The 22,949-nt window shown below is 50.7% G+C and overlaps 2 protein-coding genes across 3 annotated transcripts in view; one reads left to right on the plus strand and one right to left on the minus strand.

Annotated features, from left to right (window-relative positions):
* Positions 1–10,545: 10,545 nt before the first annotated feature.
* Positions 10,546–22,949, minus strand: part of LSP1 (lymphocyte specific protein 1) — a 51,037-nt gene continuing 38,633 nt past the window's right edge. For both annotated transcript variants that reach the window (XM_037402689.1, XM_037402690.1), the window contains exons 9-11: positions 22,712–22,792; positions 21,749–21,863; positions 10,546–11,908 (exon numbers count right to left, since the gene is read on the minus strand). In XM_037402689.1, coding sequence (XP_037258586.1) covers positions 21,774–21,863; positions 22,712–22,792 — 171 coding nt within the window. In that variant the 3' untranslated portion in view covers positions 10,546–11,908; positions 21,749–21,773. The remainder of the gene's footprint in view (positions 11,909–21,748; positions 21,864–22,711; positions 22,793–22,949) is intronic.
* On the plus strand, positions 16,004–17,644 carry LOC119154717 (proteoglycan 4-like). The gene is made up of 2 exons (XM_037402605.1): positions 16,004–17,317; positions 17,492–17,644. Exons 1-2 carry the CDS (start codon positions 16,004–16,006, stop codon positions 17,642–17,644), a joined length of 1,467 nt encoding a protein of 488 aa, XP_037258502.1.

Here is a 22,949-nt window from a genome sequence, read left to right on the forward strand (position 1 = left end):
TTGCACAGATGATGCTAAGATGGGAGGGACATGTTTGGAGGGAATAAAAAAAACCTCCAGGGCTTATGTTTCTATATTTACCACCCCACCAGGCAGGCAGAGCTTAAAGGGGGGGTATCTGAGGCAAAGGCACCTCAAGAACAAAACGCAGGGCCCCCACAGCTCCATGGTGCATAGTCACTGCTTACAACCTGGTTGTGGCACCCTGGCTCTTGCAATCCCAACACTCAGCAGCAGCCTTTGCCCTCCCAGCCGGGCAGGGGCTCTTCCCTGCTGCCCCTCTGCACGTAAACTGCTTCGGTTGTGCTGCAGGGTTAGAGCCTGCGGCCACCTGGGGACCTTTTGCTGTCTGATGCTCTTTGAAATGAGGAGTCACGGGGCGAGTGAGAAGTCAGAAGCACTTAGCACACGTGTCACGCATGTGTTTGTGTGTGGGTGGCATGTAGCACGCACCCACCTCTTGCTAAGACTGCCAGGGCTCTGCCACACATCAGGGCTGGAGGAGACCTGGACAAAAGGCAAGAGAGCAGGAACACAGCAAGAGAGCTTGTCTGCCTTGAGCCACACTCCGAGCCTTTCTTAGCATGATACAAAAGAGTTACTTAAGGAAGGTCATCTTGGAGAGGGCAAACCCCAGACAGCTGGACCCCACCTAGGACCCTCTAGGTGCCCAGAGGGGTTTTGCCACCCAAACACCCTCCACAGCTGCACGGCTATGCCAGCAGAGGATTGCAGTGCCTTGCACAGCGCTCTGGCTCACTGTTTCCATTTCACTAAACCTCACAGGCTTCAGCTCCCCATCCCCTCCCTCCCGCCTGTCCCCTTGGCAGGGCTCCCCAGCGATGCAGAGCGTGCCCTCCGGTGTGCCTGGCAGCTCCAGTACCCCCTTTCTCCCAGCCTGTAGGAGCAGAGAAAAACTTTCGGAGCTGCGGGACAGGCGATATTTTTGGCCTGGGTCACAGATCGATTCCTGCCCACTCTTTCCCTGCCACTTGCAGGAAAGAGTCCCCAGCCGAGGATGTAGAGACAAGCTTTTTAAAGCCGTGGAGCGGGAGCAGAGCGCTGCAACCTCCCATTCACCAGGTAACATGCACGAGCAAAAATCCCCTCTCCAGCTTGTCTTCTCCAGCTTTCCAGCAGCTTATCCCCTCGCCTCCCTCCTGCAACCTAGCTCAAGCCAATGCTTTTGTTATCCATCAGGTGGGAGGGGGACAGTGCATCCATCCTCAGCACCTCGGCTTCGGCTGGGCGTTTGCCGGGTGGGGTTCCAGGGGGGCACCCTGTGCTGCTGAGGATAGCGGCACCTGCATGGGGACGCACAGCCAGGCCAGGTATCGCAGCCTCCACTCCCCTTCCCCAGTTCCGCTGAAAGCTCTAACGCAGCAAACCAGCTTCCACGCCGTGTTTTCGGCACCGTCAAGCATTTTTGCCATCTTCCACCGGCTCATTTTCCTCGGGCATTCCACCAGCTGGGCACATCTCCAAGAAATACAGTATTTGCCCAAACTGGCAGCAGAGTGGGGATGTAAGGGAGGGGAGTCCCCCAGCTGTTTCTCCTTTTCTGCTCGCGGTGGCCCCAGTTTGGCAATGGTATTCACCAGCCTCCTTTGCCTGCAGGCTGGTTTTAGATTGTCCCTGCTGCTGACGGGGCATCGCAGCTCAGGTCTCCCACACCAAGGACAGGATCAATCAATGAAAAAGAAAACATGTGCATCCAAGTGCGTGTGAAGCCTGGGCTTACCAGGCCGGTTCTCAGCAGATGCGAGGTTGAAAGCTCCCGTGGTCCCATCTGCTGGAAGTGGGTTGGCAGGAGCACCATGAGCATCTTGCAGGCTTGCACAGCCTCCATCACAGCAGTGCTGCTTGCACACCAGTGGCAGGAGCACTCTTCACATCACTCAAATTTCCCTCTAAGCATCTTGACAAATGTGACATTGATGCAAGCTGCAGGAGGGACAGGTAACCAGACATTTCTACCTGCTGCAGCTCTATTCTATAACGGATGAGTTGCAAACATCTCTGCCTGCAGCATCCCCCCCAGTTCCTCTACACATGTGCCTGCGCTCAGCTCGGTTCCTGATCTGGATGTTTTGGGCAGCTGCTCTGGGCAATGCCCATCTTTACATTAGGTCCATGCTCTGTCTTCCCTACCGTGGCCCCTTGCCAGCAGGGCCCGTCTGCCCGGTGTGGTCCCGACGGATGCCCGTGCACCCCGCGGGCTGCCTATTTCACACATACCCTACGTCTAGTCCTTATTTCTCTTCTTGATGCCATCGCGCAGCAGTTTCATTCACAGCCTGCAACATTTTCATCACCAGCTTTGCCTCTCTTTACTGTAGATTGTCCTGCTCTAGGATATACATTTTGCGCTTTCTTGACACCATCTCTCCTCCCTGCATCAGCAGCAAGGTGTACTTGGACTCACCTTTGAGCAGCTGCAGTGCAGCCACGCAGCCTGGAGAGCCACAAATCACCACCGACTGCCTCACGCTCCCTACTGCTCGCGTGGACCAGATGAGGGAGAGGTGATCCCGGCTGCGGCTGTGTTTCTACCTAAAGCTGTCAGATTTAGAGAGGCAAAGGCACAGCGAGCACCTGCCTTTGGAGAAGCCCCTCTCACCAGCTGCCAGGTTAGGAGACAGCCCCAAGGCCAAAGAGAGCACACGTGCAGGTCACAGGCATGGACCGGGGTCTCAACCTCCATAGAGTCCATCCGCCTGTGGACCTCAAGCCTGTGCCTGGCATGCTGTTACAGCAACAGCATCTCTGCTGGGGAGGGGATACAGCACACCGGTGTTCCTCTTTGAACAGGAGTGACAGGCCGGGGCACAGATCTAGAGAAGTTTCCACTGGGTAACCTGGCCCAGTATCGCATTTCTGTTGGGTAGGTAGGAGCACCAAGGCTGGTTATTTGAGACGGGCCACGGGAATATGCAGCATAGCAGGGCCACTTGCAGGGGAGCTGGAATCAGCTGTTCTCATCTTCTTCGGCTGTCAGCTGAACTATTGCAGCAGCCAGTGCACCCAGGGGGAGATGCCTTTAAATACAGTGTGCACACATTAGCCCCGGTAATTTTACAAATTGCATAAAGATGGGCACTTTGTCTAAATGCTTGTCTTTTTTTCTTTTAATTCCCTCACCCCCTGTGCTCATTGCACACCAGTCAGTGGGAAGCATTTCCATGGATCACTGCCTCCCACGGCTGGATGACGCCCAGCCAGTGAGCTGGAAAAGCGCATCTGAAAACCTCTACGGCCCTGGAAGCCTGGAACCTGCGGCACCAGGTTCATTAAAAACGAAGCGTTTTAAAGAAAATCAGCTACGCCCTTCCCGTAACACAGATGCTCTTCCACATCCCAGAGAGACCTAACTCCTGAAAAGAAACAACATGTATTCCTTGTTCACCAGTTACTGACCAACACCGGGCAAACTGATCTGATACCGAAGTGCATCCTGCGTTGCCCACGAGCTGTGCCAGAGGACCTCCTGAGGTCCTTCCTCACCCAAACCCGCCCACAACTCTGCACTTACATCTTCGTGCTGGAGCTACAGAGCAACTTTAACTGACACCTTCTATCATCTGAAAATAGTCAAGTTATCCAAAGCAAATTTATTTGCAAGGAAAATAGGTTTTACATGAGTTGTTCCATCATTCATTGTCTGAATGTTTCTTTAATTCCGCCTCCCGCCCAGCGTTGTCTCTGAACGCTTTCAAAACAACATCTTTTGATTTTTTTGCATGATACAGCCATTCTGGTTTTGGCACCTTCATCTGCTTATACAGACACCAGCACTGAAATGCTTCAAGTTACCTGGGAAAACATGTTGATGAAGCTGACTGGGGAAGGGTAGGGTTGTGTTCTTCTGGTTTCTGACACTCAATTATAAACCTTATACCGTGATTCGGGGCAGGCAGGAAATGGGAATCACAAAAGCCATTTGGGAACAAAAAGTCAATTCTCATCCAGTTCCTCCCCTTTCTTCTTTTTACCCCCCCCCCCCCCCCCCCCCCCCCCAAAGAAACGGATTCTGCAGCAGGGTTTAATCTACTCTAACCTTGAACTGCTGATGTCCTACGTTCACTGAAACACTCTTTCCAACTTCATTGAAGTAGCTGCCAATAAAAAGGCAGATCAGACAGTCACTAAGAAAGTACACTCAGAGAAAAGACAAAATTATATGCATATATATATAAAAAATAAATATCTTCTATTCCTGGGTAAATCCAATGACCTGTTTTATGCAGCCAGTCAAGCAGAGATCAGAATAGCCTTAAACTTTCAAACCGGCTCCTCTATTTCAGTATCAGCAGGCTGCTGCCATCTCGCTGGCAGTGATGGGATCCTGAGGCATCTGAAACACAACTCAAGCCGGCCGAGCAAAGACCACGCTTCCTCCCTGTCTCCTCTAATACCCCGCTCGGCAGCTGGGCTCAGGACCTCGGTCCTCGGTTTGTCTCTCGCTCCCCCGGCTGGAAGAGCGCTGGCGCAGTGCTTGCACCGCTGGCGGCAGCTGCGCTGGCACAGGGCAGCGCGAGGGACCGCCGGGCTGTGGGATCACCCACCTGGATCCTGGAGGGTGGCTGGGGAGCCGCAGGGGCCAACACCTTCTCCTGATGGTGGCTTCATGGCATCTCAAACGTTCAGAGGCACATAAAGGGGAGTAAAGGGCAGCAAATGAGCTTCCTCTCATTAATGACCAAATTACCTACTTATGCCTCCATCTGCCTTCCTGATACGGCTGTTCTCCTCCTTGCGTCTGGAGGGAGGGAGTCAATCAGCACTTCTGGAGAGGACTCTAGTGCGTTATCCCTTCTGTGAAACTCGTTCAGGAGGAGAATCTGCCCCCTCTTATCCCCTCTTAGCCTGTAAGAACAGAAACTTTACATCTTTGCATAAGAAATAGGGAGGGATCTGAACAGCTTGTGCTTCAGCATCAGATGCAAATGTAAGCCAGCCTTGTGCATCATTTGTGCAGCATACACTGCAAGTGCACTCGTTAGACTGGTGTGGTTTCAGTGGTGACAGTGGCAGAGCAGGGTACAACATGTCCTTGAGCATTTTAAATTCTGTTGAAATTTTCTTATTCATAATGGGGTTTTTTCTAAGTTTCCAGTCGGGTTGGCTCTGGTTGTTGTTGTCTGTTTTTTCTCCCAGCAACTTTTTCAGTGTTGGAGAGACACAAAGTCACTCTTAAAAGACAATGGCAGTTTTGAGACGTTGAAGTCATCAGTCAAAGAGGAATTAATTGCATTAGGGTACTTGCATGAAGGATTGAGCACCTACCCCCCAAGTCCTTCCATGGGTCAGTGCTGCCCTAAAGAGCAATGCATCCTGCAGAGCCAGGCATGATCTCATCAGTCATCGGGGAGGCAGAGAGGGAGAAAGCCAAGAGCTCACCTCTGAGACCAACCCCAAAACACCAGCATCTGCATCCCTTCCATGAGAACTGGCCTCACCCACGGCTCTGACGGCTGCTGGTGCTTTGCTACCTTGATCCACAACAGAGTGACTCAAAGCCAGATTAGAGATGCATTAGCACACCAGGTCAATGAGCGACAAGGCTTCACCCAGTGGTACTGGAGAAGCAGCAAGAGTTTGCCTGTAGAGCTGGCTTTCTGGCATAGCTCACCAGCATTTCAAAAGTCAGATGGAACAGACCAAGCTTAACCCGGGTATAAAGCTGCTTTTATGGTATAGATTTCCAAAGATACTGCTTTTGCATGCCCCTGTCTCCCTGTGAGCAGGGTTAACCTACTGCCTGCCTGGCCACCCACGCTAAAAGGCTCCTGAAACGCTATGAAAAAACAAAGCCCAAACTGGAATGGCTGCTGGAAAAGGGGATGAAATGCCCCAGGGCCAAGAGGCAGTAAATAACTGCGTGGCATTCGGCCAGCTCACACCTCCGGCCAGGGCAAAGGAGGGTATCGGTGCCATCCTCACCACCTCACTTGAGCAGTCTCAGCCCTGATCTTTGAGTCAAAATGCACACAACCAACCAACCAAAATTCGCCAAACCGATCAGGTCCAAGCCCCCTCTGCTCCGCAGCATTCTCCACGCTTGCACCCTCTGCATACAGCACATCCCTCGCCAGGAACAAGCAGAGACAGAATTTGTGCTCTTCCTCTCTGGTGGTGCGAACAACAAAAGCACAGCCCCAAATTGGCATTTTGCAACCCTGACTTTTGCAAAACAGTAAGTCTGACCAGCAAACTTGAAAAGCCTCCAACTGGTTTCATTGCCTGGAGCTACTCTGCTAGAATATCTGTCCTGGCAACGTCACCCTCATCTGCCCTTCACCTCTCTGGTACTTTAGATGCCAAACTTTGCAAGAGCAAAGCTGGGGACATGCAATGGTGTTACTTGAGAGCCCTTCTTCACGCTAATTTTAAATGATGGACCTTTTCATGCTTTCAAAAAGAAGTCACTTTATTTATTTTTGAGAAACCTCTTGGACTTACTGGCTACTGTAAACACTCTTGTCCATCTGATGTTTTGTACTTACCTGCAGGGCTTGAAAAGTCACAAGAAAACAGCGCCCGAAATGATCTTGAAGGAACAATGACCTGTTAATTTTGTAAACCGAACAGGGTAACATGATGCACCCAACATGCAAGTGATTGCAGATGGAAACAAATTACACATCAGTAAGTACCAAATTTCACCTTTCTTCAGTTAATATTGATTCCTGGTTTTTGTGGTAGACTCTTCCTCCATCACTCAGCTGTTTGCTCTGGGAGGTGTGCTGGCTCCGTCTGCTTTAGACAGCTAAGGCGTGCTCCCTGTGGGTTCAGGAGACCCTCTGCGGACACCCTGGGTCTAGGCTAGATGTCTCTCTGAAGAGAAGGGATCAGACTGGACCATTGGAGATACAGCCTGGGTCTCATCCTCAGGCTATTTACACCTAAATGGATGAGACAGTCCAACGGTGAGGATGAGGACTGAGCCGCAGGATGGGAGCCAGGACCAGTGCCTGGACCTGCTGTTTTGGCTGTCCCCAGAGGAGATGAGCAAGGCAGGAGGCCAGCTGAGATGCTCGTAGCAACCACCCATAGCCACCTGCAACCTTAGGAAGGACTACCTACCTAACCAGGCACCTCCAATCCAGTAATTACACTTGTAGTTTGCTGGTTTCTGCTTTAAAGTGCTTGCTCATATAAATCCCAATGACACTCTCCCCTTACTTTGCTTCAATCCCCCCCACTCCGCTTCTTCCCATCCCCCTCCAAAGCCCCAAGCCCAATGCACTTTTTTCTATTTACTTGAAAGATGAAGAGTGCATGTCTTTAGTATTGCTAAACTGCTATTACTTACAGTTATCGTGAAGAGATTAAGCACCTTTCTGAAACTTGTGATCTAAATTAAATTGTTCCACTGCAAGCAAAACCCTCAGGGGACCCAATGCGAAACCACAGGGAGATCTCCTGTGCTGTCTCATTACGATTATCAGGACCCTTGTAACAGGTCCATCATTTCTGAAGCAAATGCCAGCTCCAGCTGCACTTCTCACCACCAGATCAGTTCTTTACCTGCTTTATATATATATATATATATATACACACACACACATATATATATGTATCATGCAGCATTAGGGAAAGCGTGTTGAGCTGGCAAGAGTTACCAAAAGCGCAAGCTCAGAGCCTTGCTCAGCAGCGTATCAGCTGCCACCTCAGTATTTATAGCTGCCCCGCTCTCGGAGCTTGTTTATTTTCCTTCCCTAAGGTGGCAGTGGCAGGAGGGGAAGCTCTGACATTCGGGCCCAGGTGTCTCCGAGCCTGACCTTTCCTTCAAAGAGCAGAAACTGCAGGCACATTTCAAGGAACAAAGTCATTTGGCAACTCTAGACTCGTGCCCACGCGGGGCAGAGCTGCAAGCAAGGGTCGAGCAGAGATCTGTTAAATGAGCCAGCACATATACATAAGGGTGGTCATAAAAATGAGCCTGTAATTATTTTATACCTGGAAAGGGAACCAGTTGAAGTCTAGCCCCCAGTCTCAAGGCAGAACAAATGTTACATAAAGATACAGTGTTCAAACCAGGCTGGAGTTTTCCATCAGCTAAGATTTCCCCAGGTTTAAATAAGGCTGGTTTATGGCCTGTGGGAAACAGGCATTGCAGCGCTCATGGACCACGGTTTTCAATCCCATCTTGCATTTGCTTGTATAGAATCATCTGTTAAACCTTGTTGGAAAAAAAGCAGCCCCGAAGCCTGCCACAGAAGGAAAAGCAGCACATTTCAGTACTACCGTACCCCCCCAGATTTACGTAGGAGTAGATGCTGTAGGAAAAGACATTCCCCTTCTGAATAACCTAAACAGGACAGGGAAGGAGTTGCAGAGGAGCAACACCTGGAGGCTCCCACCTCAAGGTGGGAGCATGGAGAGCCCACGTAGGGGTTGTGGCCTCTCTCTTTGGGCACTGTTGGCCTGCCAAGGGGATGGTAATTTGGGATAGCAATCTGGGATAGCATGGGGAACACAGGCAGCCAACAGATATAGGGACCAGGAAAGCATTGCTTTTCTCCGCCAGGCTTTGAAGGTAAACTTAATCCTGCCAAAAAGACTCACTCAGTCCTTAAGTTTGTCCTTGTTATGCTCAAAATGCAACAGCCCCAGGAAAAGAGCGCGCTGAGGTCTCATAACGAAAGCCTCAGGGATGCCAATGCTGCAAAAATTACGATATTGCAAAAAACTAATGTAGGAAACATGTGGAACAGTCACCTACTGAGTAAGACCAGAGCAGTAACTGCCAGAGAGAGGCACAGCCGGCTCTCCGTCACTCACATGGGCAGGATGGGTCCCCAGGAGTGCTCCTCACATCCCTGGGAGCGCAGCGGTCCCCGCAACACGCAGCTGCGCAGGAGAGCTGGGAGCAGCTGGCTTTGCAAGGGCTGCAGCACAACTCCACCACCACACACAGCTGTTTCTCCACAGCAAGTTCCACCTGCAGGAGCTTTCCATTTTAGTGAGAGGAGCAGAAGCACTTCACAGATGCCACGTTTTCTTCTGAAATGAGCAACATCATCAGCCACAACGACCCGTGCTTGCTGGTGAGGGGAGAAATGAGCCTTCATCCCCTCTTAGCATCACCCAGGATGCACATCCAGTGCACCTGGGCTGCAGCATCCCTGGCATCAGGGAGCCTTTCACCATTCTGGTAACCCCACTGCCACTCCCACCACCATGTGCACACCACGTTGCTTTGGGAGGAGAAACGGCACATCATAAAGTCAATTTAATTGTGGAAAAGTTTCTCCTGGCAAACATATAAAGAGCTACACACATCTGCTCTGAGCCAGGCCTTTCCCTGGCTCCTCACCACCACTAGAGCTCTCTGGTCCCTCTGGGAAGCTTCTCACCCAACCTGCTCATTTCTGTGCTGGGACCAGAACCTGAAGGACAGCAGTTGTTTCTGCTGAAACCATATGTAGGTCCACATGGGCTTTAGGTGGGGAAGCTACGCCCTGCAAATTAACCCTCCTTAGAGGAGGAATCTCATACAAGCAGCTTCTGGGGCCTCTTCTGCGCTCCCCAAGCTGGTAGGGCACAGGCATAGCAGCAGCAGAAGTTTCTGGCCATCTCTTTCTGCCAGCCAGCTGCAGAACAGAGTTGAAACAAATTCGTGCAACCAGCTTGCACACATGCAAGGGTACAGTAGCCCTGCTTTCATCTCAAGCCAGGCCATCTCTATAGACCCCATTGCTACCACTCTGGTCTCACTTGAAAACCCCAGTCTGGCAGAGGAAGGGCTGGTGGGAGGAGGAGGGAGCCAGATGGTGTCTGTGCTCCCCAGTGCGCTCTGCAGAACAGAAGCACCTTGGATTCCCACCTCCAAAAGGAGCTACAGCAGAGGATGGGGAGAGGACAAAGGTACCAATAAGCAGAAAGATGACAGCAAGAAGGGATATCTGAAAACTTTCCACTTCCTAACACTTCAGGAAAGCATAGGTAAGGATAGCACAAACCATTTGCTGTCTCTACAGCACAGAAACGTTACGGCTTGAAAGGTCACCTCCATAAAAACGTTTTTCATTAGGTGGTTCCAGGTAGGGTAGTCAGTTCATTAGAACGCTGGGCTCCTACACAGACAGCTACATTGACTCTTCTAAGCTGTATAAGTAAGCTATAGATTATTTTATATATATATATATATATAGCTGACATCACCAGTGATTTTGGTGGAAGCTGTGACCTTGCTCAGGTCTATTAGTTGGGGAAGCTAGCTCTGTGCCTCTCCTAGCTGATCACTCCATAGGAAGCCTTCTGCATGCTGCTCGCTCTCTCACCCAAACACTGCTCACTCCATTTTACAGTCAGTTACCCTCAGTAACAACAAAGAATGCAGCAAGATGACAAGGATCTCCTAAATGGGGCAGGCACACAAAAAGCTTTTTTCCTGTATATGTCAAACTTTTTTTTCTTGTCACTCAGCCTGATGTTTCTTGTCCTCCTCTTACTGCTCAAGCAGAGAGTTGCAAGGTCTTGGAAAACAGCTTTGCTGCAGGAACTCCCACATCAACAAAATCCTCAGAGTTGCCAGTGTTACAACATCTTCCTCAAATTTTATTAAATGCTTACCAAAAAAAAAAAAATATCCAGGTCGCAGTAAATTTAAGCAGAAAGCACACTGATGCAAGAGGAAAGAAAAACTGCCCCCCCTCCAGGAGAGCAGAAACTAGCTGCAAAATTATGCTGACATGGGAAGAGGGTAGGAGTAAGACTTTAAAGAGGGGATGGGGGGCAGGCTAACATCATGAAGATGTGGGAGAGTTCAGAAACAGCCCTGGGAGCTGAGTTCCAGACCTCAGGCCCAAGGCCAGAGTGCCATTCTTTGGGGCTCAGTTTCCCATGTTCACAGCAAGCGCTGACCTCCCCAAACAGCTCACTAGGATGCCCTTTCACCAAGGCAGCTTCCAGCTTAAGAGCAGCAGCCTTAATATCCTAGATTAATTAATAACCCAGAGACCCTGCCCACCTCCAGGAGCACAGCAGGCAGGGTATCAGCACGCCCACCACCTCTGACGCTCCGAAGTGTTTCGGTCACCAGCATTGGAGCCCACAGGTTAGAGAACAAGCAAATCCCTTTCCCAGAAGGGGGAAATACCCTCCCCTGGGAAAGGAGACCTGCATTCCATGTTAGACAGGGAGAGGAGGGCAGCAGCTGCCTGACACAAAGCTGCTAATGCTGCTAAGACAGAGAAGTGGCAGGAACATTTTGGCACAGGTATATGACTGTGATTAAAGGATGATCTGGGAACTACAGAAAAAAACACCCCTGAACGGGAGTAAGCTGAATGTGATTTGATGTACACAGAGACAGCAGATGGAAGCCCCTCAAAGAGGGACAGAGGCTGCACTGTAAACAGGGGAAGACTCTACCCACAGCTGGCACCAACAGGGTGACAAGTGGCCCTTGCAGCCTCCTCATGCTCAGGATCTGCCCGTGGCCCTCCTTTCAAACACGGGTTCTTTTAGCGGGTGTCTGTTGAGCCCACTCTCTCCCACTACTGTTGTGGCTTTTGGTCACTGGGTGAAGTTCTTCATCACGTAGCAAAAGCCCTGCCAGCTCAGCAGGGCAGCAGACCCCTCTCTTCCCACACTTGAGAAAGAAGAGAGGGAACAGACCCACAGCCTCCCATCTCCATAGCAGAGCCATATTAAAAAAAAAAAAAAAAAAAAGCCAGAGAGTCACAGAAAAGGTTAAAACAGGGGTGGGTTTTGCCAGCTGATTAGTTCCTTTCATCCATCCGGAGGCAGCGGGGTATTGCTCACACCTCGAGAGGAGTCAGGCTGTACCAAAGCAGACTGACATCAGGCAGGAGAAGAGAAACATCCTTCAATTATCTTCTGTGGAGCAGAGGAAATAGTGGCATTGAGGTTTGCATCGAGCCAGGACCAAGCTCAGCTGCAAGAGAAGAAAACAACAAGTTTACGCCTACCATTTGGGCTGCCATGAGCGACACCCTGGGCCGCTCAGGCTGCATCTTATCTAGCAATTACGGGTGGTTTTCTCCCACCCATTTCCACAAAGCCCTGTGGACCAGCCAACAAAGCTCCAGCACTGCAGGACACCACCGTGCAACGTGCCCCCGGCAGAGCCGAGGCCGAGGGCTGCGCGCCTGGCAGGGGTCACAGCTGCCCAAGCAGAGGGAAGGATGATGTGCTCCTGCCCCGCCACCTCCTCCGAGGGGATCAGCAGGTTTCCTTCCAAGCCTGAGAAAGTCACTAAAGCGGCGAGCGTTCCTGCAGCCCCCGGCAGCCACAGCTCTCCGCTCGGGACCATCTGCGGCGGTATTGGGTTCCTGCCGTTCTCCATCTGCTCCACGCGCGACAGCTGGTGCAGCCGAGGGACTCCAGCACGCAGATGACTTTTCCATCATGCGATAAATGACTCCTCCATGCTGACACTCTCCAGCCATTCCTGGTTTGGGGTTGATTGCAGACAGAGCAGAGCTCAGGAGAACAGTTGGGGGGTCCGAGAGGTCATGACCTCCCCTCCACCCATGGGCGCTGAACCAGCAGCAGGGAAACTTAACCCTCTGAAAGCCTCTTGTCTCAGCTTCTAGCTCAGTTTCCTTCCAGCTTACAGCAACCCCACCCAAGTTTCTCAGGCAGTGTCCTCCCTACAGCCCCTGGGTTTTTCAGCCTTTCTGCTGGCAATACAGCAAGTCCATCTGCCCCTTTGCTTTTGCTGCATTACACGGTAAGGGAGAAGACTCTCACAAAACTTGCTTGTTGCAGAACTTCTCCTGCATACACACAAAGCTCTGAAGGAAACATGAAAGGCAAGCATGACGGGGAAGGCAAACAAGTTAACAGCTGGTTTCCTTTTGCTGTCTCTTAGCATCTCTCTGCCTCACTAGGCAAACACACAGACTCTGGCACAGTCGCATGCCACGGGACTTACCACCCACGCGGTCTCCAAGACCCACAGCACAGCAGGTTTCAAGTCAGATGGGGTGCTGAGATAGCAGCAAGAGTGACTTTTAAGAGCACAGACTATTGCAGGAGACCACAAATCTTGAGGGTATAGGGCACAAAACAGCCCCTAAGTTCAGGAACAAAGGGAAAGTTCTCCTGGTGCATGCAGATTCTGTCTGAACTTCCCATGCAGGAACCCCCCACGCCCTCCTCGGTGGCACCTGTCAGTTCGCAGCAAGTCCCAGGGCAGGATCCTGCTCCGACCCCTCTGGGAAGCTGCGTTTTCCTGGGGGGCAGCAGTCCGTGGGACAAGGAGAATAAAGAGTAGTTGGGAAGTTCACTGCTCTGCCTCTTCAGTATTCCCAGCACTGGCCTGAAGCAGGTCAACCTTTATAATTCTGGTTTATCAGTGCTGCTAGACCACAGCTTATCTGGTAGTACAGGCTGGCCATGGGACCACAGTAAACAGCAGCAGATGAAATCATTCCATAATCAACCCTAACATCAGATGCATGTATTAGCTCACCTTGCAGCAGGTAAGAATCACACAAGCAATCACTAAATCCTGTACAAACAGAATCAGAGTAGTGTTGCACAACAGCAAGCATGCACTTCTCCAACTGAGGCATTTTGGCTTTCGGACCAAGAATAATCTAGAATATCCCACAAGGCTGGGGAAGAGAGCAGGTATATGATGAAGGAATGGGCTCTCAGCCTTTTTTCAGACTTGTTTCTAAGAGTAGCTCTTGGAACAGAGCAAGTCCTAATCCCAGGCTTTTGCCTAAGGCATGAGGCTGATAAGCCACTGGGAATGCCCAACAGTTGTCACCCCCAGCTGGCACAAATCCCCTCCAAGCCCCCTTGCCAAAATAGCAAGAGGTTTCTCATGCCTGCAGCTGAAATAAATCATCAAATCATAGAATGGTTCGAGTCAGAAGGGACCTTTAAACGTCCTCTACTCCAAGCCCTTGCAACGAGCAGGGACATCTTCAACTAAACCAGGTTGCTCAGAGCCGCATCCAGCCTGGCCTTGGATGTTTCCAGGGACGGGGCATCTACAGCCTCTCTGGGCAACCTCTGCCAGCGTTTCACCACCCTCGTAAAAATTTTCTTCCTTGTATCTCATCTGAATCTACCCTCTTTTAGTTTAAAACTCACTACAGGCCTGCTAAAAAGTCTATCCCATTTCTTATAAGCCCCCTTTAAGTATCGAAAGGCCACAGTAAGGTCTCGCTGGAGCCTTCTCTTCTCCAGGTTGAACAGCCCCAACTCCCTCAGCCCATCCTCACAGCAGAGGTGCTCCAGCCCTCTGAGCATCTCCGTGCCCTCCTCTGGACCTGCTCCAACAGGTCTGTGTCTGTCCTGCGCTGAGGAAATCTGCTGGCAGTAGCACACTGCTTACTGGACATGCCCAGACCCTGCCCACTGCAGGCTCTGCTCCGGAGGACTTCTCCTCCACCACGGCGAGGGCTTGACCTTGAAGGCTTTGTGCCCCGCATGCCACCTCTCTTCAGTGCTTTCATTTGCTGTTGTGATTTTTTTCTAATTTTATTTTTCAATTATTGTTTTTTAAAAAGCCATCCTTCTTCCCACCACCCACAGCCAGTTTTGGCAGATACACCACCTGCTTGCAGCCCAGATCAGCTTCCCAGCCCTGTGCTGACCGCAGCACCGCAAGCCCAAAGGCAGCACCAGAAACTCAACCACAAATCGCCGTTCTGCGCTTCTGAGAGTTTTATTCTGGATAGCGCTCCCACATAGCGGGTATCATGCTACATACCCACACTAACCAGAGCAGGGAGCCATGAGGAACTCAGCAGAGCACGTGCAATAGCCCCACTGGGCAACCCTGACCACCCCACCTCCTCGTACTCATTCCAGGATGCTCAGCTGCATCCAGCACGGGGGTTAAGCAGCGCAGCGATTTATAGCTTTTCCTCCTTCCATAGCAAAACACAGCAGCTCTGTGCTGAGAGCCAGGACAGTCAGACTTCTTTCTGGGGGCTGCCAAAGAGTCATTGCAGGTCAGAGGCTAAGTTTGGTGCTCCTCAGCCTCAGCTCAGGAAGAGAAAAAGGGATGAACTGAGACTAGTTTTATCTTTCTATCCCCAGCACAGAACCTTAGCGCCACCGTGCAGGAAATCTAACCAGTGCTCACTAGAAAGGAGATGGTGGTGAGTTAGTGACAGAGCAGGAGAAGCCGCTGTGCATCCCCCCAGGAGCAGCACAGTGTTGGCCAAAGCAAGTCCAGCTGCAGTTGCCACTGGGGATAAGACCTGGCCCAGCAGAGCACGACCCACTTCTGTTGCACTGAAGGAGGAGTGACAGAGGCAGGACAGCAGCAATGCTCCCCAAGGGAAAGAGAAAACTAGTCTTAAATTGATTTACTAGTCAATCTGAGATTGACTGCAGAAGGAGAAGGTTGCTGCTGTGCTTTACGCAGCAAAAACCAGTCAGGGTTAGTGTTGTGACAAAGCACTTTCCCACCAGATAAATAACTTTAAATGAAAAGTCCAGCATTTCACAGGGACGTCTTTACACTGCTGAAATCAGTCCAGACCAGTGCTGACTGACTCAAATGACACACGGAGTTCATGGCTGTTTTGTTGTACATTACATCGTATCAGAGTATTAATAACTGGAATTTGGAAAGCCATGAAACATTCCCGATTTGTGCCTCTGGAGAATGTTTCAAAGCTTCAAAATTTCAAACCTCCTCTGTTTCTCTTGACATCTCCTTTCAAATCCCGCTAGGACTTGCCAAGACACGGACACCTGGGGTCCCAAGGAACTCTCACCGGATTTTGTGCTAACGCCAGGAGCAGGAGAGCTCCAGGTCTGGCAATACAGCATCCTCCCAGTACATCTCTCACCTTGCTACACCACCCTCACGACCCTCTGAGGCTATCCTGGGAGACTAAGAAAACCAAGACCAATGCACTTCTCCCACAATACTGACTCCATCTCTATGGCTTTTGGAGAGATGGAGAGGGGGCCTTATGTGTGCATATTTCGGAATCTAGCCCAGGGCTAAGCCCACACCAACTCTAAGCTTTGTGTTTTCTTCCAGGAGATGACAATGCTCATAACAGTATCATCCTCCATCCAGCCTGCTCCCATCCACCACCACCTTTCTCCCCCTCCCACCCTACCAAAGCCTGGGAAGGACAACCTGCGGCTCCAGCGGCTGCTGAAGAAGGCAGCCAAGAAGAACGCCATCCTAGCTTCAGAGCAAGCCAAGCCCTTTCGGTCCTGCCTCTCGCCCGTGAACGAGGCCAGCTCTGACCTAGAGCACAATGAAAGCACTCCCCCAGAAGAGCCCCCCAAAACCACAGCCCCCCCCTCCGCCAGCCTTCCATCCCACCTCTCCATCAAGCCCATCACCCACCGCATCCCCTCCCCTTTCCGAAAGAGCAAGCCTTTCACGCTGAAGGTCACCGAGCAGAGGCGCATTGCCGAACACCTCATACTCACAACCTCCCCGGCCATGCCCCTGCTACACAAGCCAGGAGCTCCTGAGATTCCACAGAAACCTGAAGGCATGGACACCCACCCTCCCACTCCATGTGACCCTTCAATAGCTGTTTTCCCCCAGCCTCCTCCTTCCAGTACACCCAGTAAAGAGCGAGCACCAGAGGTTACCTACGTCAGCAAGGTGCACACGTATTTCCACAGTGTCAAGCCACCCAGGGCTAAGACACCCACATCAAATCAGACCCAAGCAACAACCACCACCAGCCATGAAGACAAAAGGCCTTCTTCTCCGGCACCTGAAACAAGCCACTCTGAACCATCTCCAGGGCAGATACCCGCCCCGCTCGATGACAGCAAGGCCACAGCTCCCACCCTGGAGCCTCCCCTCCTTTCTGCTGCAGAGGCAGAGCCTCCTGATCAAGCTCCCATACCTGCTCCTACTGGGGAGCCCATCAGAGCCCCTTCACCCAAGCCCAGCACCTCCGATACCCACACCGATAAGCCTGCAACCCATGGAAACTACACTGAAATATCTGAATCAGAGAGTGCTCCTGAATTACCCAAGCAAGATGGTGACATCCTAAAACCATGGACACCCAGCCCTCCCTGGAGGCAAGCACATCCAGCCACAGCAAGCCCTGCACAAGTTGACAGCACCGAGGCCACCTCCATGGACACCAACACAGAACATTTAACTCAACCGCAGCTGACCCCCAGCTTACCAAATGCCAGCCCCCCTCTCAAAGCTGAGCCAGCACCATCAGCAGCAGAAGCAGCAAGACCTCCTGGAGCCAATGCCAGTGGCTGGCATCGCCTCAAGAAGCACTTGATGGTGCAGCCAGAAGCATCCAACTTCCCAGAGCCCAAGATGGAAAAGCTGGGACAGGAGGAAGGAAGCCAAGAGAAGGACAACTCTCAAGCAATCATCAGTCAAGACCACAGGCCATTTAAATCGAGGGCAACAAGGATGTGGGATGCTATTTTATACCAGATGACAGTCAACAAGGAGAAGCAGCAGCGAGCAGAAGAAAAACAGCCACGGAAAGAAGAAAGCATCTTTCTTCCCCGCCGCTTACCCATCCTCCTACATAAGCCACGCTTCGATGCCCGGAAACTGAAGGAACTGGCTGCCAAACCCATGACAAAGATCACCACCGCCTTTGAGGTGAGCCGGTTTAGACCCAAAGTGGCTGAGGAGCACAGCAAGAGCTTTAACAGAATGGCATCGGGATGGTCAGTCAACTGAAGCCAGGCTGCTCCACCAGACCCTCACCTCTGGAGGTTCCTACAGGGCATCAAACAAACGAATACCTATGACTAGGTTTACTGCCTATCAGAGCCTAGTGTAAGGAAAAAATAAAATTAAATAAAACCTCTCCAAGCCAGCAGCCTCATGCTGTGGCTTTAAGAGTTACTCTCCATACGTATATAAGCTTAAACGTGTTAATACACCACATCCACAGGTCACGAGCCAGGAAAAGAAACATGCACTTGTTTTAAGAAGAGCCAACAAGCCACGCCATCTGCAGTAACAGGGGGAAGAGAGGGGAGGGACACGGTGAAGACAAATTCTGGGTAGAAAAAGCCCAGTTTAGAGGAGGAGGATGGAATATCGGTTTATTTTGTTGTGTTTAAGACCAAGATAAATCCTAGAAACAGAAGCAGTTGTAGATGAGACACGAAGGAATCTGGGTTGCTCCACATCTCCTCTAAGGAATCTTAGAAACTGAACTCAAAGAGAACACACATCACCTCACGTCATCTCTTTAGCTTCTCCACTGAAAGTGCACCCCACACTCATTCACTGCGAACGAGGTGGAAGCTCATCCTGCCACCCAAGGCACAGCACAAGATATCCATCCTGCTCTCACACAGCAGTTCCCCTGCCTAAAAAACCAGGCACCATCATTTGATGCCCTCCTTGGTCAGTCTACTAAATCGTAGCGCACAGAAGACTAACTCTGTTGCGGCAGTCAAGTTGTGTTGTGTATTTTACCATGCTTCCAGTACAGCCAGAGCATGCATCAGCATGTGGGTCGCCAACTCTGTCTTTAAACAAGGTGCTTTTTTTCTCGGGAGGGGGGAATGTGTGTTTGGGGGGGGGGGGCTGTCTGCTAACTGCATGTAGTCTCATTTTCAGGGGGAACATCACGATAGTTGCATACTTACTGGTGCCTGGTGTCCTGAAAAAAGGGTACTTAAACCCCCCAACTCCATCCATCCACAGAGACGGCTCTGCTCTCCAGCATTACAGCCACCCTTTGCACCTCCATCGCCAGCGGGCTTATAAGCATGAAAGCTGGAGATCAGCTATTTCTGTTTCACAAGGGACTTTGTCATATGCTGAGATGTTCCTACACAGCTAACATAGGATTGCCGTATTTAGTCCAAACAGGAAACTCAATACACAGCCCTTTTCATACTGTTTGTGTGCAGAGGATATGGACCTGACCAAAATTTCCATAGCCAAACTGTGAACAGACTTAGAAACAAAATCAAGAGCCCCTTTTGCTTTTCTGAAGTCTTCCAATTTTGCAATGATGCTATAAGAGCAGCTCAGTTACCATCAAACCCTTACTGAACTTTTCACTTTGCTGTTCTTATCCCCTTTGTTTTATAACACCTTCCCTATGCCAAGGAATAAAAATTAGAAAACAAGAAGGAAGAATAACCAAGTACCTAAAGTTTGGATATCTCTGACCTCCCAGCTTCCCAAGAAAAAGTTGAACAGAGGGAGGTTGGAAACGCACCAGTAATCACAAGTGGATCCCAGGTAAGCCTCTGCAGAAGAATTCAACGTGCTGCAAGAGAAGACTGTAGCACACAGCAACACAAAATCAAAAGTCAGAGAGAACGCAGTGTAAAACACGTAGAATGCCTGACGCAGATAAAGACAACCTTACCACACAGCACGAAAGCAGCGCCTTACTATCCCACAGCAAGATGGGTGCCTGTGCACAAATCTGCATTTGTAAGATCCACAGCATTAGCACAAAGCAGAACAGCCGACACTGATTACACTTACGAGACGAAGTGAATCTGGCCAGGGAAGATGGTTTCAGAAGCAACTGTGCCTTAATCCACTTTGTCCTACAGTGAGGACAACCACCCAAAACAAACCAGCAACACCCACATAAGGCTCATTTTGCATCTGCCGGGCTTCCCACTAGGCTGCGTCCACAGCCCAGTCCCACCACGCAGGGGTGGAAGGTGAAGCATCTCCAGTGGGGAGTGATTCCCACTGTGGGAAGCAGAAGGCAGCAGGTCTGGCTGCATGGTTTAGTCCTTTTGTCCCAAAAGTGAAGGGCAGAGGCAAACAACAGGCACGGTGAGTCCTGCAGAGATGGACCCTGGCACGAGAGCATCACAGAGGAGAAGGTATCAGATGCCTGGAGCAACAGATTCCCACCAGTGCCCCCGCGTTGGGAGCCGCTGCAGCACACCCCAGCCAAGCTGCCGCGCTGGGCAAGGGAAGGGAACCTGCTGGGCACAGGGTTTGGTTTGTTTTCAGTGTCAAACGGCCTTGGGCAGCTTCTAAGAGCCCAAATTGCCACTTAGAGAAAAGCCCTGGCTCTGCAGCCTGCTCAGAGGTCCTGCAGCTCCAGGAGGGAGGGGAGGAGGAAAAACCGTAGCCGTGCTCAAGCAACTAGAAAGCTGATGTGGTGGTATTGGGTAAGTGACACGGGGGCAAGTCAGAAGAGTTTGGCAGCAAAAAGGCAACCACGAAGGGATCCAGCAGCAGGGAAAAAGGATGAACATAGTTGAGGGGAGCAGAGAGGAGCTGGGGAGCAGGGGCCTCACAGCACACAACACAGCCAGCTAGAAACCCAAGGAGAGAAACAAGCTAAGGTCCTTCAGCCATCAGAGTCATTTGGCTATTCGCAGCCTGTAACACCTTCCTTGTGAAGGAGCACACAGTGTCAAGCTATGGCTGTCTGGAGCCCCAGGGGGACATCCCGTGACACTCACTGGCCTCTCAAGAAAGGGTGCTGGAAAGAGACCAGAGCTGAGGATATCTTCCTTAGAGCTGCTAGCAGCAGCTCAGGTAGGGCAACCAAAACCTGCTTGCTATAAAGAACTGAAGCTCCGTAGGATCCCACCTGGTGCATTGAAACAGACTTCAGGAGAAAGAGGACCGATCAAAGAGGAGACCTTAAAACAGGTTCCTGAAAGCCACAGGCAGAGAATCAAGTTGAAGATACAAGTCCTGTGGGCTCCTCCTCCTTCACATCTAAAACCACAGCTCTGAGCAGGCTTTGCGTCGTACCCCTCAAAGCGGCATTCAGGAGAGCTGCTCTTGTAAATGGGCACCGCAAAAGGAAGAAACCCAAACAAGATGTGCTGCGCTCAAAGCCAGCTCCTCGGGGGGAGGAAAGAAGGAACACAGCCCAAAGAAGAATTTAGAAACAAAAGGTGTTTTGTAGCAGACAGAGCTATTTATAAGCTTGGCTATGAAATAAAGCTTCTTTTTTATAGTAGGAAAAAAGTGAATGAGCTTGTTTTCACCCCCAACAACTTCCTCTCCTCTCGCTGTGCCAGATGCTGCCCAGTTGGATCCAACCAGTTATCACATCCCTCTATGCCAGTCCTCCTTATTGCTGCAACCCTCTACTGTCATCCACTCAAGATAACACCGGGATATCTATTAACACAACCACAATAAGAGCACGAGATCCAAAAATCGTTTCAAGAGGGCACAGAGACAGCAACCCAGCTCTGCCTTCCCCCTTGCTGCACATCTGATGACAGCCCTTTCTGCACATTTGATGACAGCCCTTTCTGCTCTGTTGGTCTACCCAGCACAGCAGATGCTCATGTCCTCCCCTCTACAACCTAATTACAGGCTGGTTCCAAGAGGTTGCTGAAATCATTAAAAGATTTTCCCCTGGTTAATTCAGTAAATCTGGGAATTAGACCCCAGAAGCATCTGAATTTCAGGAGTACATCAGCCCCCACACTCAGCCAGAATGCCCTCCAGCTATCTACTTGTCCTTGCAACATCAGAGAGCATAAGAAAAAAAAAATTAAAAAGCAGATAGAGACTATTCCTTCAAACTAGCAAAGGCAAACACATCTTCATCCAAACAGCAGTAGCTGAGGGACTTATTCTGCAGATTAAACTAACACAGGTATTTACGCTTCCTAGTGGCATCAGAAAGTCAGAAACCAAAACAAACCCCTGCTGTGTGCCCACTGGCTTCCAGCTCAGCAAGTCAGACGTTTGCCCAGAAGCAACGCTCCAGCTGTTACCGTACGGCACCTTCCAACTCACCCAGCAGAAATAACCCCCATGTCCTGCCAGAACACTGCCAGGAGTTTGTCACACAGTGCAAGGTCATACCCCACCTACCTGGTTAATGAGTTCTCCAAGCATGCTATTGCTCTGCAGCATCATCTATCAACACCTTCTTGTACTGGCCGTGGCCTGTTGCAACAAATTTATACCTTTTGCCAGAATGAGTGGACTGAACAGGAGAGAAAAAGAGAGTCAAAGTCAGCATTTTCCTCCTCCAACAGGCAGTCGAGATCACACAATTGAAGCCAGAGGAGCATGTGATACAGTCGTCTAATCCCAGAGGGCCTGGAGACAGCCTGCTCTGTGCTCCTTTCTTGCCACTTCCACGTAAGCTCTTTGCACAGACCAACCACCACTTCAAGCAGCAGGCACAGGAGGTGGAACAGGAACGGGAAGATGCAGCACCAGGTGTCACGAGGGAGGGCTCTCAGCCAGGGCTGCTCTCACCCGTGGCAAGAGCCGGTTCCATTTACCACGCTGGCAGCAGCACCAGCTCGGGAACAGACAAGGTATTTTCATCTTCCTCTCCCAGCCTGGACAGTTCAAGCAGTGCATTTTAATGGGCATTCCCACAAATTTGCTGGTCGGCACAAACCCCCAGATCCGTCTGCAAGTGTTACTACTGTCTCAGGTTTGGCTTCGCTTAATTTTGCATGCTTTCTTTACTCTCAAGACTAAAAAGCCTAACAAGAGCAAAGCAACTCACATCTGCAGTTCCCTCTGAGCCTAGAAGGCTGGGGGTCCCAACTCGGGGGCTGAGCACAACATGCCGTTCAAGACACCCTTCGATATTACTGGTTATAAAACAACTTTGCCCCCGTTTTTACTAGGGCTGAAGCAACAGCAGCTCACTGTTAGGAAGAGCTCTTGGGTATGCGGTTGCATTGATAGATACAGGCAGCCCTTGTCCCTGCAGAACACCTGCTCAATGCTTCCACAACCCAGCCAGAAGCTCTTTTTTTTTTTTTTTTCCACAGAAGAGCAAGTGCTTTCATGCTCACACAGACAGAAACTCACCTTGATACTGGTCTCAGGCTTGGGATCGCCCTTCTGTTCCCAAAGGCTTCTTTTACTCATGATGTCTCCAGCCACGATATCCTGAGAAGATGATGTTCTCATTACCCTTCACTGCTAACGCTGGTGAACATGTCTTTGGTCACGTCCCTTCCAAACCCACACATCTGACCTCCTTTTTTATTTAGAAGATCACAAAATCTGACCTATGGCAGCTGCAGCTAAAACCCAAGACTGAAAA

Source organism: Falco rusticolus, chromosome 10, assembly GCF_015220075.1.
Source record: "Falco rusticolus isolate bFalRus1 chromosome 10, bFalRus1.pri, whole genome shotgun sequence".
In the NCBI taxonomy this organism is placed as follows: Eukaryota; Metazoa; Chordata; class Aves; order Falconiformes; family Falconidae; genus Falco; species Falco rusticolus.